The 18,289-nt window shown below is 40.1% G+C and overlaps 1 protein-coding gene across 1 annotated transcript; it reads left to right on the plus strand.

The window, feature by feature from the left end:
• The first annotated feature begins 2,329 nt into the window (after positions 1-2,329).
• Positions 2,330-6,061, plus strand: LOC121653653 (chymotrypsin-like elastase family member 3B). The gene is made up of 8 exons (XM_042007266.1): positions 2,330-2,438; positions 2,522-2,610; positions 2,683-2,780; positions 2,888-3,016; positions 3,161-3,297; positions 5,372-5,514; positions 5,595-5,747; positions 5,879-6,061. Exons 1-8 carry the CDS (start codon positions 2,396-2,398, stop codon positions 5,894-5,896), a joined length of 810 nt encoding a protein of 269 aa, XP_041863200.1. The 5' UTR covers positions 2,330-2,395; the 3' UTR covers positions 5,897-6,061.
• The last annotated feature ends 12,228 nt before the right edge of the window (positions 6,062-18,289 follow it).

Below are 18,289 nucleotides of genomic sequence, written 5' to 3' on the forward strand. Positions count from 1 at the left end.
GTCTGCTTCATAAATCTTTATCCGTTTCTGGTGCAGGGAATTATCTTGACACGGGAAGAAAACAAGCGAAGCCTTTTAGCTGTTGAGGCACTATTGATTTGATTTGCTCCCTAAAAGGGGAAATTTATAGATGCGCCGCATCCTCTCTAGAGAGCGATATTAGTTTCCCTCAGGAGGAAAGGAGACTGTCTGAGTGAAGCGTGAAGAATTGGGTCCAGACTCAGTCGGAGCGCAGGCCCCTTTCTGAATGTATAACATGTTATTAAAGCAGAGAAAGTTGTTACAGGGCTGTTTCTCTTGAAGGTAACCCAAAGCTATTCAGTTCCACAGTTGCATCAAGTAAATTTATTTCTTGCTGCACACTGAGCACAAAGACAGCTGACGACATTAAACTCCTTGTCTTAGTTTCTGCCTGCTTCTCTTTTTCACTCACTTTGAGTTGCTTCTCCCCCCACCTCCTTTAACACAGCCCACAGTTTAAGTCTGACAACAGACCAGAGGTTTGTTTTCTTGTTTTTTTCTTAAGTGCAACTGCATAAAAATTAGTTGTGTTATGTGGTTGTTAAATTCCACATTATTGGTGCTTTCTAGTGTAAAGTGTTTATTTTTTTTATATAATTCCAGATTTAAGTTAAACTGTCACATCACTGGGTAATGTTAAAAAAAGTGGCATTGATTTAAATGCATCGCTCAGTGACAACATTATGACCAAGAACATCCCACAGCAGCAAGACGAGCAGCTTTAATCTCCTCTCCTGCAAACTGTTATTTTTCAAGAAATGAATAAAACTGTATGGTTTTTTAAATAATTGACATAGTGTCATCAAACTTGGTATTGTGTTTTCCATCCTATATCTTTGGTAAATATTTGTAAAACTATAGATAAACATAAAGGATGACCAATAGTATTTATGAAGGACATAGGAGGTTTGTACCCGACAGCAACGGTATGTGTGTGATTTCTTGCAAAAATAAATATATCTATAGGCTGCATAGACATTCACTCAGGTTTGACCCATATTTTCTGTTGGAATAATAAACCAAATGAAACGCGAGTTCCTTCCTAAGAAAAGGGTCGTCAGACAGTTGTTTTAAATTTTTTCTGGTTTATCAGCCTTATCATCAGTTATGGTGGAGCTTCGATGGAATGTGTTGACACCTCACTAACATGCAGAGTAAAACTAAATTAAAAAGTGATCTCAGTAGAGTGTCATCATTACATTAAAATCCTGCTTTTTGCTCCTTCTGTTTGTAATATATCAAATGTCAGACATCCATTTTTAACTGTGTGCATTACAACTTTTATAAAAGTACAGAATATTCCTGCAACTCTTTGTAAAGGGTCTAATGTTTAAGAACTGAGACTAAATTAACTGGATATCATTATGAAGCTTTGCATAATCCATGGAAATAGTCTTTGTAATGCAGTCAGGATCTTTTATTTATATTTCATTGCAAAGGTATATTCTGGAAATGAACTCTATAGACATGTCATATGGAAGTACTTTGGCAAACTGTTCAGGCTGTTAAGATTAGGCTTAAAACTTTTCTTTGTAGTAAAGTTAATAGTTAGGGTTGGCTTGAGTGACCCTTTGTTATCCCTTTAGTTATGCTGCTACAGGCGTAGACTGCTGAGGGATTTCCATTGATACACTAAGTGCCTCCCTCCATTTTCTCTCTTTGCTCAGGTTTCTCCATGTATAAATATATGACATTAATTTGTGTCTCTCCTTCTGCTTTCTCTCTCTCAGCAGATATACCTGGCTTAGGGTTATACTGTTAGGAGACCCCTATTTCCTGTCTTTTCCACCTCCAACTGGTCGAGGCAGATGGCTGCACTTCCTGAGTGGTTCTGCTGGAGGTCTTCCTTCATGTTAATGTGTGTTCTCCTTTCCACTGTCACCTGCCACCCCATGCATGCTCTGGAAAGGGGATTAAATCTAAGAGAAGATTTGATCAAATCCTTTCCTTAGCTAGGTAGTCAAATTGGTTTATATGAACAAATAAATTGGACTAATGTGGATCATATGATGGATTTGTTTAATTTGGATTATAATTAGACTACAACAAATTGGACTGAATCAAACTGTGGTAAAGCGTTTTGAGATGATGTTGTTGTGAACTGGCTCGGCACATAATAAGCTGAATTTAACTGAATGTGTGAGTTTACTCACATTTAATGAAGCTCCATTTTTTTCCATCAGCAAAGTGCTGAGGTCTGACTTCTGGCAGATCCTTCGAAGCATCTGTAGTACAAGATGTTTTTCTCAGCCACAATCAGCAGAGAACACTGATAACAGAGTTTCACAGGTTAAAAGTAATTTGCTTTTAAGTTGTCATGCAGACTGAGCAACTATAAACCAGCTGAACTGAACCCAGGGTGCAGATCTCCAACATGCTGCAGACACTGGCCGTCCTCTTGCTTCAGGCAGTATACGGTGAGTAGCTTGGCTTGAATACAGACTATATACTTTAACATTAAACACTTAATTTAGAAGATTTCTTTATTTCATGTTTGCAGTCCTTGGATGCGGCACACCGGCTGTTCAGCCCAACACCAACAGGGTAGTGAACGGAGAGGACGCTCGCCCCCATAGCTGGCCTTGGCAGGTGACTGCCGCACATTCCTCTGTTCTCCTTTTCAGAATGATTGTGTCCCAACTTGTCCATTTTTTTTCTCAGATCTCACTGCAAGTGAAGCATGGCAGCCGGTACCATCACACATGTGGAGGAACTCTGATTGGACCTCGCTGGGTGCTGACTGCTGGACACTGCATCTGGTGACTAACAGTGTGATTAATAGATAGTTATCATAATGCTATAGTTGTAAAAATAAACACCTAATATAAATAATCCAATAAAATATGCATTGAAAATTGTTTTACAGGCCAGGAGATGTGTATCGTGTTCTCTTGGGGGAGCATGACATGAGCCAGGAGGAGGGCACAGAGCAGATCAGAGATATAATTCGCATCGTCGTGCATCCCGACTGGGACATTGATTATGTGGCTGATGGGTGAGTACAGATAATAAATGTAGCAGCAAATGACAAAGTTGTCTGGTTTTTTTTGTTTGTTTGTTTGTTTTTAGCTAATTTTAAAGGGTCTTTTTCCCTTCCAGGTCAGTAAAAATCTAACTATATGACCATGTTTTTCCTCAGTAACGATCTTGCCCTGCTGAAGCTGGATAAGAGCCCCATTATAAACGACAGTGTCAGTGTGGCTTGCCTTCCACAGGCTGGAGAAATCCTCCCCCATGGTTTCCCATGTTTCATCTCTGGCTGGGGCAACCTATACAGTAATGTCACTGCATCCTCATATGCCATGCTGTTTTCACTGCAGGCACTGATCCATATGTAGAAACATAATAGAATTGAAGCTGAACAGAGGAAAGTTTTGCCTAAAATTTTAACTTTCTGCATGTCAAAGTCAAAATTATTTTATTCCAGTTTTCATTTCAGTATTTTTCTTTTATTTTTACCACAATTATTTATTTATTTATTAAAGTTGACAAGTGACTTCCAGATTTTTAGTGAATATGATCAATATGTATGATTGCTGTGCAATAAATCACAAAGAGTGGCCTCACACTGCCTGCAAATTTAAGAAAAAAATGCAACATCAAAGGCTGACAGCACTGCCTGTTGGTACTTTAAAAAGCAGCACAATATGGTTTGACTAACACTGGAACCAGAGATATTCACAAGTCATTTCTTGTAAGTTCAGGTCAAGTTTTAGGTGACTTTTCATTCTATAAATAATCTGCCATCTAGTCTGTCTGGACCACTGCATTGTAATATCCAATGAATTTAGAATTTATACTTACATTTATCAACCAGCAGCACTGATAATCAGTTTAAACATGCGCTCTGCCCCTGCTGTGGCTCTAAGCTCGTTGTTAACAAATATGCTAACATTAAGCTTTCATATTACAGTAACGAACTTCTACAGTTGTTTTAAAGTGGATAAAATTGGGTTTTGCTTTGGTTTGCAGCTTTTTGGCCAGGATTTAAAAACTTTATTGAAAGTAGTTGCCTGATTAGAGATGTGACGTTCATGAACGAATCGATTCTTTTGAACGGCTCTTTTAAATGAACGATGGGAATCGATTCACAGCTGTGAGCCGTTCATTTGCGAGCCATTCTTTATTTATACAAATTTTTGACACTGCCTTCATCAAATCAAATCAAACTTTATTTATAAAGCGCTTTCATGCCATAGGCAAAACAAAGTTCTTTACATGATTAAAAACATAAGAATAAAAACACTCAATGAAATCTTTCACACAGTCACACTCACACACGTATACACACACACACGCCAAGCCCAACCCCCCCCCCCCCCCCCCCCTTTCCAGCTAAGACTGACTGAATAAACAAATAAATAAGTAAATAAGAAGTAGCACAGTTGAGTCAAATGAAAATAAAATAAATAACATGTGACATCATATACAACTGATGTCCAACACGCTCCATTCGTGTGAAGCACCTATGGACAGAGAGTATTGTTTGGAAACAAATACTGTGAGTTCTATCCAAAACATTTACTAGAATTTGCACTGACTGCTCAGGTTTATCCTTTTTTATCTATATTTTTCCTATAATTTTTTACACTTGTATAGTAGATTTCATATAGGTACATATTTTCATTGTTTGTCCTTCTTATATATTGTGAAATTTTGTAAGATATTGTGAGAACGAGCCAGTCTTTTGAATGGCTCTTTAAAAGGAACGGCTCCTCAAGATCCGGCTCCCTTCAAAGAGCCATAAATCCCATCTCTATGCCTGATGCACAAGCTGTACATTAGAGGAAATATATGGAAAACAAAAATCCTCCTCATGCAGCAGGTGACATCTTTTTTTTTTTTTTCTGAATGTCTTAAAAGCCATCTTTGATACTGATGTTCATGGCTTTAGTTCAGAGAAGTCAGCCACTAAAACTGTAACTCCCCTTTTCTCCAAATGACGACTGTGAGACATCTGTATTTGCTGCTGGCGCTTTTCCCACTGACCCTTACTTTATTGCAGCAAAAAGTTTCCCAAGGACAGCTGAAATCAAAGAGACATCTGTGAAACAGTCAACAGAGAACCTCTGGTTTTTAATGTCTCTATTGTTGATTTTGTAACGTAGATTTTATGTTTAAAAAAAACTTTCCCAGAGCAGAGAAAAGCAAGTTATATTTAGTGACATCATCACAATGTAAAGTCTTGACCTGAGTAGACATGGAGAGGTCGGCCGAGGAAACCACTGATGCAGATGTGCAACGGTCAGGGTGGAGGAGTCAAACGTTCTAAGTAAATCAGTGGAACTGTAATTCTGAGTAACAGTGTTTAATAACACTGTGATGTATTTATGTTCTTTCTGTGTGTCAGCTCATGGCCCCATGCCGGATAAACTGCAGCAGGCCTTGCTGCCTGTGGTGGAGCACAGCGTGTGCAGCCGCAGTGACTGGTGGGGCATCACCGTGAAGAGCACCATGGTCTGCGCAGGAGGGGACGTGGTAGCTGCATGCAATGTGTGTGAGGCATGAAAGAAAACCAGCCTGTACCTGTCAGAGCTGAAGTACTTCATACTGTGTCTCTGCCTCTCTCTCAGGGAGACTCTGGCGGTCCTCTGAACTGTTTGGGTCAGGATGGTAGGTGGTACATCCAAGGCGTAACCAGCTTTGTTTCTTCCCGTGAGTGCAATGAAGTGAAGAAACCCACCGTCTTCACTCGCACCTCTGCTTTCACCGAGTGGCTCAGTGAGGTAAATTAAACCCGTTTCCTGTTCTGTTTGAAGTGCAGTGACACCTCACCTCTGAGCGGGACAGTCTGCAGACAGAGACGTCCTGCAATAAATGGAACTTTCTCTATCAATAAATCACACTGTTTCTGCAGGTCATGCTGAATTACTGAAGGTCTGCTGGACACCGTATCAACCACACCAAAAATAATGAGATCCCAGGTCAATTTCTCTCTATTTGTTTCCAGTTTTAATATCTGGGTTAGTAGAGAGATCTAGAAAAGCCTGAAAAACATTAGTTTGATTAAAAAAATAAATAAAAAAATGCATTGAAAGACTTTAAATGTTTTTGTTTTTTATGAATGTGGTAATGTGAAACTGACACTTATTGTACAATCCTCTATTGCAATGATAGAAAATTTAAAAACCTGGGAAAAGTGTGTGTGTGTTAAAGGGGGGGTTAAGATATCATTACTCATTTCTCCTGCTGTGTGATAAGAAGAAAGATGAATGCTTACCCCTCACTGCATGTGGAGGACTTATGAATCAGTCTTTCCTATTAATCACCGCCAAGGTCGGCCAAGTGTCGGCGCCGGTGAACATGCAGTGTGATTCACACAAATGGGAGCAGGCTAGAAAGCGCCATCTCACATCAGATATATGACAGCAACAGCTTATCTTGATGCTGCAGTTTACTCTAATCAGATAACAGAAGCATATTCAGCCACTTTTGACAATTTTTTATCAGATTATTTCTTTTTCTTTCTTTTTTTTTTTTTTTACAGTAGACTAATATTTTAGCTGGACATAAAAATAACTAGCTCATACAATACACATCCTAGTTAGAATAAGTGCAAGTCCATGAGATATGATAAAATTGTTTTCTTCACCCATAAAAAAATTACTAATATGACCACAAATTCTGAGCCTACCATCTGAATGCCGAGCTGAAACGGTGGCAACTTTTTTCATCTTCTATTGTCCAGTGTTGGTGAGCCTGTGTGAATTGTAGCCTCAGTTTCCTGTTCTTAGCTGACAGAAGGCGTGTGGTGTGGTCTTCTGCTGCTGTAGCCCATCAGCTTCAAAGCTGGATGTGTTGTGTGTTCAGAGATGCTGTTCTTACCTTGGTTGGAACTAGTAGATCAGCAGCTTCTGAAATACTTAGACCAACAACCATGTCACATTCAAAGTCACTTAAATCTCCTTTCTTCCTCATTCTGATATTCAGATTGATCTTCATCAAGTCATCTTCACCATGTCTACGTGACTAGATGCACTGAGTTGCTATAATGTGATTGGCTGATTAGATATTTGTGTTAAAAAAAATTGAACAGGTGGAACTAATAAAGTGACCGGCAAGTTTTGCAAGTTTTTTCCACATTGTTAGTTAAAAATTGTCTGTTTTTCTGATCATCTGTCAGTCTGTCAGTCAACTCCTACAGGAGCATACACACCTGGATCATGACCTTACCTTTCTTCCTCCATGTTTCATTGATTAGCTGGAATGGTTAGATCAAGGGCACTTCCTGTATTTCTTCATTACATTTTAATCCCATCACGGCAGAAACCTTTGTGCCAGTTATTTTCTGGTTTGGTTTTATGATTTTTGACAGATTCCAGTCTAGCTTTTCAGTTATTGCTGCATCATGATTTGCATCCTTGTCTTATAAATATGGATACCTTCACAGCTATGCTCAGAACACAAAGGATTTCTGCACCATCAGTGGAAGCTGGTGTCATCTTAGCAGCTAAACTCAAACAGCTCATTATGTCAGCATTGTAGATTATGTTGTAATACTGTATATTTTCCCTTTTGCATCAGCTTTTACTTCAAATTCTGAGATGGACACAAATCTATTGATGCTCATCTGTCTCCATCTGCTGGTGCATGTAGGAACGTCCCAGCTACCCCATTATGGACCAATCACAACATAGAAATACTGCATCTGCAGGAATTATCCCTGCAACGGAGTCTAAAACATCTGATTTCTGCCTTAAAATCCTGTTTTCAACTAATTCACATCTGAATCTAAAGTAGTAAGTGATAAGATGTTCTTATCATGTTTCAAAACATGATTTTAGAGCATGATGAACGTTTACATAACTATCTTAAAAGTTAAATGACTAACAACCAATTTAATCAAATTCAATTGTTTCTAAAGTAATTTAAAGATTTCTTCACAAACTTTAATTATAACGTTTTATTTCTAGTAAACTATGAGCTAACCTCTTACTCTTTATTGGGTGGTCCAGGCAATTCAATATAGAATGAGCTTTTCTTAGAACATTCCTTTAAAAGATTACCAAAAGGTAACTTTGCTAGCAGTTTTCACTAAACTGCCCATGCAATTTTTATTATCCAGACTAAGGCTCCTGAACCAAGCAATGATACAAAAGTATAAAACCAATTCAATTACACTTTTATAAAAAAGAGACAACATATCAGTGCAAACATTAAAAGACCTTTTTTGAGGTGATGTTAATGTGAGACAATGAGCAAATATAATTTACTGTCAAGAACCACACCCAAATATTTATAGCTGTCTTCTCAATGGCAGCTGCCTTAATAAAAGTAGACAGGTGGTTTGACGGAGACTTTCTGATTACCATATGTTTAGTTTTGAACTCATTTATATAGAGGAAAGAGTTTGCCCACCAGCTCACAAAATCCTCCACTACCTGCCCGTGTGCTGTCTCACCATCCTCAAGAAGGCCGACGATGGCCGTGTCGTCAGCAAACTTTAAAATATATCTATTATTAACATAACTGCGACACTCGTCAGTGTACAGAATGTATAAGATTGGAGAGAGACAACAACCCTGTGGAGAACCTGTAGAAGAGGGGTGCACATTAGAAAACATACCATTCACCTTCACACACTGGGACCTATTGGTAAGAAATATATATGTGTACATGTGAATATGCATAAGTATGTTTATGTTTGTAACATATATTGTATGTATTTCACTGACTGTATAGCACTTTGGCTCAATGCCGTTGTTATAAATGTGCTTTATGAATAAAACTGGATGCAATTTACTGTGTCTGAAGAACAACAGTGGGGGTGAACATCAGTTGGGTCCTAAACCTAAATGAGTTTGTTTTGTTGCCTTTAGGTCATCGCTTCAGGGCCACGTTAGGAAAGACAAAAAGACTTAAAGTGTCATTTGTCCCTACTGCTGTTCACCTACTAAACGGTAATGGCCATTAAGGTGACGGATTTGTTCTTTTTATTTGTTTTTAGCTGTTCTTATTTAACTTATTTTAAGCTCATTGATTGTTTTGGATTGTGTGAATCTCTTTTTTGACAAATGCCATTAGTTCTGATTTTATTTTTGATGTTTCTGATGTGATGTGATGTCTGTCCTCTGTTTGTGCTCTGGCTGCAAAACCAATTTCCCTCCGGGGACAATAAAGGATTTGATTGATAGATAGATTAATTGATATACCCATATGCATAAATACACATACATACAAACATACACACAGATAAAAGCAGTCACATAGTAGAAAAAGCCAGTGTGTTTTTAAAAGAGACTTATAAACACAAAGATAAGAGTCCTGTCGGATATTTAAGATAATGTATTTGAAAGTTTAAGAGCTGCCAGGGCAATAATTTGATAATCTCCGAGCTTAAGCCTTGTCACTGGGGCAATCAAAGTCCATGTACATGTCTATAAATGATCACTGTGTGAGAGACTGGTGATGCATGTGCAAAAAGAAACGGCAGAATTTTTAAGTCAATTCTTTGACTAACACAAAATCACTGTAAAGATCTGAGGAGAGGAGTTATATGATCCACATTCTTGGTCTTAGGGAAGACTGGAGCAGCAGTGTTCTGGACTGCAGCTCTCTGATGGACTTTTTAGGGAAACCTGCAAGGACAGTGTTACAGTAGTCTAGACTACTGAAGATAAATGCATGGGCAAGTTTTTCTAAATCCTGCTAAGACATCAGTCCTTTAAACGAAGACAAAATTAAAATAATAGTTATTGGAGCCAAGGAAGAAATATTAAGTCAGTACCCAGCATCAGACAGCAAAGTTCAAAACTAATAAAGAAGCCAGAAATCTGGGAGTTGTCATGGACTTAGACCTGAATTTTAACAGCACATTAAGATTGTTGTAAAGTCTGCCTCATATAATAATAATAATAATAATAATAGATTTTATTTGTAACACACTTTACATTCCAAGGAATCTCAAAGTGCTAAAAAGGATTTTAGTAACAGACAAAACAAATCATAAAAATATAATAAACAGTGTAAAGGATAAAGAGATTAGATTAGATTAGACTTTATTATCTCACAGTGGAGAAATTCACTTGTTACAGCAGCTCTTGTTATAGAATAAAGTGCAGAAAGACAGAATAAGGTGAACATGCATCACAACAAGAAGGTGCAATATAAATTATTTACAAGACAAAGTCTAAGAAAAGCAAAAATATGTACCATTATAAATATAAAAGATATATATATATATATATATACAGTATATACTATATATATATATAAAATATAACAACAACCTCACAGACTATATACATATACATACATATAAAAGAACAACTATTAAGTTTCACTGCAATCATTCACAAATATTAAACCAAGATAAAAGTTTAAAAACTAGCAAAGTGCTGGTTAGCAAAAGGCTTTTTTAAAAAGATAGGTTTTCAAGTTTCATTTAAAGTCATTTAGACTGTGAGCCTCTCAGATGTTCTGGTAAGGCGTTCCAAAACCTTGGAGCAGCGGCTGAGAAGGCTCGATCACCCATGCTGCGAAGCTTAGTCCTGGGGGCACCGAGGGTGTTTGTATAGGCAGGCCGGAGGGTACGTGAAGGAGTGTGAGGGAAAAGAAGTTCCTGTAGGTAGGTAGGGGCATGTCCATGGATGCACTGGTAAGTGAGGAGAGACCTTGTATTCGATTCTAAACAAAACGGGAAGCCAGTGAAGAGATTTTAAGATGGTGGTGATGTGGTCTTGCTTTCGCACCCTCATCATATCACTTAGAGAACATCTGAACGATTGACTGAAGGATGTTCTGGCACGCCCAATCTTTGATTTGATCAATGCATTGATCAGTGTTTGGGTCGGACTATAGTCTCCTGGTGAGATGGTTATGTAGATTTGTGTGTCATAAGCATACGTATGGTAACATGTTTTGTTGTTTTTCATTATTTGAGCGAGTGGCAGCATGTAGATGGTAAACAGCAGTGGCCCCATGATGGAGCCTTGGAGAACTCCACAGTCTTTCAGCCGGTCTAGTAAGATGTTATGGTCAGCCGTGTCAAATGCAGCACTGTTTTGAACAGACATCTAAGAACAGGCCTCGCTTCACTTGTGTAACTATAATCTAACTTTAAAAAATGAATAAATTAATAAATAAAAGTGTCTCCGCTTGGGAGAAAATAGTTACTCTTTATAGAGTATTTTGGCAATAAACAAATTACCACAACAATTTCCAGGTTACATATTAAACATATATCAAATAGAAAATAAGTATACTACATACAGTTTAGATTCTTGTCTATGGCATTGTGCAGATTATGTCCAAAGCACTGGAGATTTGACCATGTCTTTCAGAGCTTTCATAATGTTCCTGCCACTGTCTGTTGTCATACAGATGAGTTGCTCTTCAGTAAGGTTTCAGGAGCTCAGAGGCCTTATTTATAAAACTGTGCGTAGCAAAGAATACTACAGGTAGCGTCTGCTGCGCAAAAAAGAAATGCTGTGCACTTGTACTTTCAGATATATAAAAGAGTACACATGCACGTCCTACACCTGTTTCCGTTCATGAATCAGAATCAACTCTAAAGCGGGCGCATGTGAGGGAACGCTTTCCCACGCCCACATGGTGGCTATAAATGGTCAGGTGAACGCCTACAATACATATTTATCACACTATTTGCATGATGGCTCAGGAGGGAAAAGGAGTTAAGAAGTGGAATTTTTCGGAGAGTGAGACAGAGATCCTGATGGACCACACTGGACAGCGTAAAAATGTTTAATTGGTGGGCACGGTGTGGGCATTACTTGTGTCAGAAAGACAGAGTAGTGTCAGCAGGTGGCAGATGCTGTCATCACAGTGTCAGAAGGCGAGGCATTGGATGTTGCGGCTGGATATCTCAGTCGGTAGAGTGTCTGTCTGCCATGCGGGAGATCCAAGTTTGATTCCCCCAAGGGTCAATAGTAACACCTTCCAGTCAGGTCCTTAGGCAAAATGCTACAGCCCACAGTAAATTGTTTTAGCAAAAAGCTTACAGACCCATTTAAAATAGCTGACGATCTATGGGTTGACAGTCCTCAGAAATGACCGCCAGTTCAGTATGGCGATATCTACAACTACCTCATTAACACGCCAGGAATTTATACAGCAGAGGCGATGAAGGCATACAAGTCACTAGATGGCTATAACTTCTTTGTGTCTGGACATGTGGGGCAGATATTGTACCACAGCAATGAACACATGAACGTAGTGTGTTTCTTAAAGTGTGCCGTAATGCCATCGCAGAAGATAACCGACAAGAAACGGAAGCATCAGGTGTGGATCTGCTTGGAAAAATTAAAAGGCCACGTAGTGTCTGCCCACTGCACATGCAAAGCAGAGTAAGAATTCATATCCAGTCGCATTCTCCTCATGGCTGTTATCCACTGCTTTCGGCGTTTTACATCCGCTGGAAACCTATTAAATTTGACATGACTGTCCTTCTTTCGTCTATTTGTGCAGCCTACAGCGCTACACGTGTTAACCATACTGATTTAATAATATTTCAGGGCGAGTTTTAGATTTAGTGTAACTTGCTGTCAACTTCACGTCTTCTGACAGTGGAGGGCACCGGCTTTTTTGCCCTCCAACTGGAAACTGGGTCAAAGAGCAAGTGGGCGTGACGTCACTCGTCAACGTGCCTATAAGATTTAGGTCAGGGCTCATAGATGACCACTTTAGAATAATCCAATTTTTCCTCTTAGCCATTCTCGGGTGTTTTTAGCTGTGTTTTGGGTTATTGTCCTGTTGCAAGACCCATGACCTGCGGCTGAGACCAAGCTTTCTGACACTGGCCAGCACATTTCTCTTTAGAATCCCTTGATAGGCTTGAGATTGTACCCTGCACAGATTGAAGACACCCTGTGCCAGATGCAGCAAAGAACCCCTAGAAGTACGTAAGAGGGAGCAGATAAACCCCATCCTGGCCTCCCTTCACTGGCTACCAGTGCACTACAGAGTTCAGTAAGCATAGAGCTGATGTGCTTTGGCAAAAAGTTTATTTTTGTCTCATCTGTCCATATGACATTCTCCCAGAAGCTTTGTGGCATGTCAACATGTAGTTTGGCAAATTCCAATCTGACTTTTTTATGATTTGTTCTCAACAATGGTGTCCTCCTTGGTCGTCTCCCATTAAGTCCACTTTAGCTCAAACAACGACGGATTGTGCGATCTGACACTGATGTTCCTTGAGCTTGAAGTTCACCTTTAATCTCTTTAAAAGTTTTTCTGGGCTGTTTTGTTACCATTCGTATTATCCGTGTCTTTGATTTGTCATCAATTTTCCTCCTGTGGCCACGTCCAGGGAGGTTGGCTACAGTCCCATGAATCTTAAATGTCTGAATAATATGTGCAACTGTAGTCACAGGAACATCAAGCTGCTTGGAGATGGTCTTATAGCCTTTACCTTTAACATACTTGTCTATAATTTTCTTTCTAACCTCCTGAGACAACTCCTTCCTTTGCTTCCTCTGGTCCATGTTGAGTGTGGTAAACACCATGTCACCAAACAGCACAGTGACTACCTGTAGCCCTATATATAGACCCGCTGACTGATTACGAGATTATAGACACCTGTGATGCTAATTAGTGGACACATCTTGAATTAACATGTCCCTTTGGTCACATTATTTTCAGTCTTTTCTAGGGGTACCATCATTTTTGTTCAGGCCTGTTTCATGAGTTTATTTTTTTAAATAATTCTGTTGAAGCATGGTTGAAAAGCAATGTCTGACTTTCATTGGGTAAATTTCATAGAAATTTTATCTATTATTGTCAGATTCAAGTTATTTCTGTGACCACTGTGAGTTTTTCTTTCACCGAAGGGTACCAACAATTTTGTCCACGTCCGTATGTGATCATCGGGATTTTGGGCTGTTTGCAGAAAGACACTTCTTAGAAACCAGTTATCATCCACAAAGTGTGCCGGCATGTTGTGGCAGAATAAAAACACACACCATCCAGCTCTCTTGCAATCCTTTCACGTGTGCAGTTGTACAGGTGAGGCAACGAAACTTCAGCAAAGTATTTCTGGCTAGGTAGCACATACCTGGGGTGTAACGTTTTCAGCAGATTAAAAAAGCTGCGCTTTTTCACCATATAAACAGGCACCACGTCTTTGGCAATATACAATGCGACAGCATCCGTGATCGCATTCCATTGGGCCTCTGGAACACAGTGTGAAAATAACTCCCCTACTGTTGTTTCTTGGTGGGTTTTGTAGTCTGTTGCTGTTTTGAGCATGACGTTGACTGCACAATTTCTTCCACTCTGTGGAGTGCCTCTGTTTCAGGTGTTGAAATAAATTTGTTGTGCTCCTTCCTTTGGTAGCATGGTAGTATGGTTCGGTAATCAGGCCACCCCCCCCCCCCCCCCCACCAGCCCTGGTTAAACAGATTTTGCAACGTGCCATTTTTTGCTCCAAATCCGAGTTCGCAAAGCAAATAATTGAGGAGATGGTGCCTTTTTTGGGGGAACAAGATTTTCTTTGCCAGTTGCCATGTTGATATGTTTATGCATTTCTGTGGGAAACCGCTGGGAGTGCGCTGACTCACTCTGAACAATGGAAACCCAAGAGGCACGTTGGCGGTGGGGGGGGGGGGGGGGGGGGGGGGGGGGGGAATCCAGATTTTCATGAGAATAAATCGTCATAAACAGCAAATTTGAATGAATTGATCAAATCGATTAATTGCCCAGCCCTGCTTGATGGCAAATGATCTCATCCAGGTTTTTTAGGACTGATTGGAAAAATGTGTCATGCACAATCCACACAGAAAGGCCCCTGTGACCAGCTGTCTCGAACCAATGACCTTCTTGCAATGAGGTCACAGTTCTAGCCAACACACCACTGTGCAGCCCACTCCGGAAGTGCATGTATACATAACACTATGTTTTCATTGTAAAATAAGGAACTACTCGGTGTGGGAATTTCCACGTTGGCTTTGTGTTGGTGGGAAGAATTCACTTTACTTAGAAAGTCGTACATTTTGCCATTTTTCTCTAATGCACTGTCCCTGAAATTTCAGCTCTGGTTGTGCAGAGAGATCTGACTGTGTTTCTGTTTTATGTCAACAATGAAGTCAAATATTACTATAGATCTAAAGGGAAGAGTGAAAACAGGCTGGTGGTGTTATTACTGCCATTACTTTTTGTAGCAAATTAAAATCTGTTTTTGAGTTCATTTCTGTCTCTTAGATAAGGTCTTTAGAAACGTTGACATTCCATCACATTTATTTTCTGTCACTCTGATTGTAAAATTACAGGGTGTGCAGAATTATTAGGCAAGTTGTATTTTTGAGGATTAATTTTATTATAGAACAACAACTATGTTCGCAATGAACACAAAAGACTCATAAATATCAAAGCTGAATATTTTTGGAAGTTGGAGTGGGGCTTTTTTAGTTTTAGTATCTTAGGAGGATATCTGTGTGTGCAGGTGACTATTACTGTGCATAATTATTAGGCAACTTAACAAAAACCAAATATATACCCATTTCACTTATTTATTTTCACCAGGGAAACCAATATAACAACTCAAAATTTACAAATATACATTTCTGGCATTCAAAAACAAAACAAAAACAAATCAGTGACCAATATAACCACCTTTCTTTGCGAGGACACTCAAAAGCCTGATATCCATAGATTCTGTCAGTGTCTTGATCTGTTCACCATCAACATTGCGTGCAGCCGCAACCACAGCCTCCCAGACACTGTTCAGAGAGGTGTACTGTTTTCCCTCCCTGTAGATCTCACATTTGATGAGGGACTACAGGTTCTCTATGGGGTTAAGATCAGGTGAACAAGGAAGCCATGTCACTATTTTTTCTTCTTTTAGACCTTTTCTGGCCAGCCACACGGTGGAATACTTGGATGCGTGTGATGGAGCATTGTCCTGCATGAAAATCATGTTTTTCTTGAATGATGCTGACTTCTTCCTGTACCAATGCTTGAAGGTGTCTTCCAGAAACTGGCAGTAGGACTGGGAGTTGAGCTTGACTCCATCCTCAACCCGAAAAGGTCCCACAAGCTCATCTTTGATGATACCAGCCCATACCAGTACCCCACCTCCACCTTGCTGGCGTCTAAGTTGGAGAGGAGCTCTCTGCCCTGTACTGATCCAGCCACGGGCCCATCCATCTGGCCCATCAAGACTCACTCTCATTTCATCAGTCCATAAAACCTTAGAAAAATCAGTCTTATGATATTTCTTGGCCCAGTCTTGACGTTTTATCTTGTGTGTCTTGTTCAGTGGTGGTCGTTTTTCAGCCTTCCTTACCTTGGCCATGTCCATGAGTATTGCACACCTTGTGCTTCTTGGCACTCCAGTGATGTTGCAGCTCTGAAATATGGCAAAACTGGTGGCCAAAGGCATCTTGGCACGCTTGATTTTCCTCAGTTCATGGGCAGTTATTTTGCGCCTTGTTTTTTCAACATGCTTCTTGCGACCCTGTTGACTATTTTGAATGAAACGCTTGATTGTTCGATGATCACGCCTCAAAAGCTTGGCAATTTTAAGAGTGCTGCATCCCTCTGCAAGACATCTCACTATTTTTGACTTTTCAGCGTCAGTCAAATCTCTCTTCTGACCCATTTTGCCAAAGGAATGGAAGTTGCCTAATAATTATGCACACCTGATATAGGGTGTTGATGTCATTAGACCACACCCCTTCTCATTACAGAGATGCACATCACCTGATATGCTTAATTGGCAGTAGGCTTTCAAGCCTGTACCGGTTGGAGTAGAACAACATGCATAAAGAGGATGATGTGATCAAAATACTCATTTGCCTAATAATTCTGCACACACTGTATAGTAGCTGCTTATTCTTACCAGCTGCATAGGTTCAACTAGTTCGTACAGGTCGTACCAGCTGAGCTTTATGGTTTTACAGCAGTCTTGGTGTAGATCATTCTGGTGAATGATATGTTTATGCCATGTGTGGACTATAACAGATACCGTACTTGCTAGAAGTGCGCATGCTCAATATGTTACGTTTTTATGCTCACGACTCATGTCTATATGCCACGTTAACCAGTTGCTGGCAGTTGTAATTAAAACGATTAAACTACAGCACGGTCTCCTCGCTCATTTCGACATGGTGTCAGAAGATGTCTCGGACCTATCGCCTGTAATTTTTTTCTACGGTGTATTTTTCCTCGTTTTGCAAGGAGAAGATAGACGTTGCAACTAGCCAACGACCCAGCGAACATGGCGGAGGGATTTCGCAGACCCGACCCACTCGTCTTCGATGGGGACCTCGCCGAGAATTGGCGAATTTTTGAAAGAGAATACGATATCTTTATCGAGGCAGCCCACTCAAACAAACCTGCCAAAACAAAGGCATACATCCTCCTCAATCTCGCAGGAGCAGAGGCTATTGAACGGGAACGTTCATTCGTTTACGCCGCGGAGGTTAGGGCGCCAGGTGAGGACGGAGCCGTGATCCATGCAGCCGAGTCCAGAGAAGACCCCGAGTGTCTGAAGAAGAAATTTCGGGAAATGTGCAACCCACAACACAACAAAATAATGGAGAGACACAAGTTTCACTCTCGCAATCAAAAACAAGGTGAGACTATTGAATCCTTCTTCAGTGACTTGAAAATCAAAGCTAAAAGTTGTCACTTTGGAGATCTGACGGATGAGCTAATCTGTGACAGGATTGTGTGTGGCATAAATAAGGACAGTATAAGAAAGGCCCTGCTACGCGATAGCGACTTAACTCTTACCAAAGCTATTTCTATCTGTCGTGTTTATGAGATGACTGAGGAGAATACTAAAGCCCTCGCAAAACAGCCAGTCACCACAGTGGATGCACTGCAGCCAGGCTCCAATGGAGGGCACCACAGGACAAAATATAAAGAAGCAACCAGACACGATGCAAAGCTGATCACAAACTGCAACAATTGCGGAGGCAACCACGTTGCACAAAGGGATAAATGTCCCGCATTTGGCCAGCAATGCCACAAGTGTAAAAAATGGAACCATTACAAGATATGCTGTAAATCCAAACCTTACAACCAAAGCCCTGAAAAGAAAAGCTTTGTTAAGAGGCACTACAACAGAAAACCTGTACATCAGCTAGAGTTGGAGCAGCCAGACAACAGTACGACTGATGACACCTTCTACGTGGATGGTGTCGAGCCCAATATATCGGTAGACACTATCAATACCCAAGCAGAGGACAGGGACGAAGGATTTGTCACTCTGCATGTACGGGACAAGCCCATTGAAATGAAAATCGACACAGGAGCAAAATGTAACGTCATGGCAAAAGACACCTTTCAACAGCTTTCAGTGGGACCA

The sequence above is a fragment of the Melanotaenia boesemani genome, chromosome 14 (genome assembly GCF_017639745.1).
Source record: "Melanotaenia boesemani isolate fMelBoe1 chromosome 14, fMelBoe1.pri, whole genome shotgun sequence".
Classification (NCBI taxonomy): domain Eukaryota; kingdom Metazoa; phylum Chordata; class Actinopteri; order Atheriniformes; family Melanotaeniidae; genus Melanotaenia; species Melanotaenia boesemani.

What these genes read in the sequence shown, in the direction of transcription:
- LOC121653653 (XM_042007266.1), top strand. Translation starts at nt 2,396, where the DNA reads ATGCTGCAGACACTGGCCGTCCTCTTGCTTCAGGCAGTATACG. An exon ending in ATTGATTATGTGGCTGATGG is followed by an intron (nt 3,017 to 3,160) that starts GTGAGTACAGAT and finishes GTTTTTCCTCAG; the next exon opens with TAACGATCTTGCCCTGCTGA. An exon ending in TGGCTGGGGCAACCTATACA is followed by an intron (nt 3,298 to 5,371) that starts GTAATGTCACTG and finishes TCTGTGTGTCAG; the next exon opens with CTCATGGCCCCATGCCGGAT.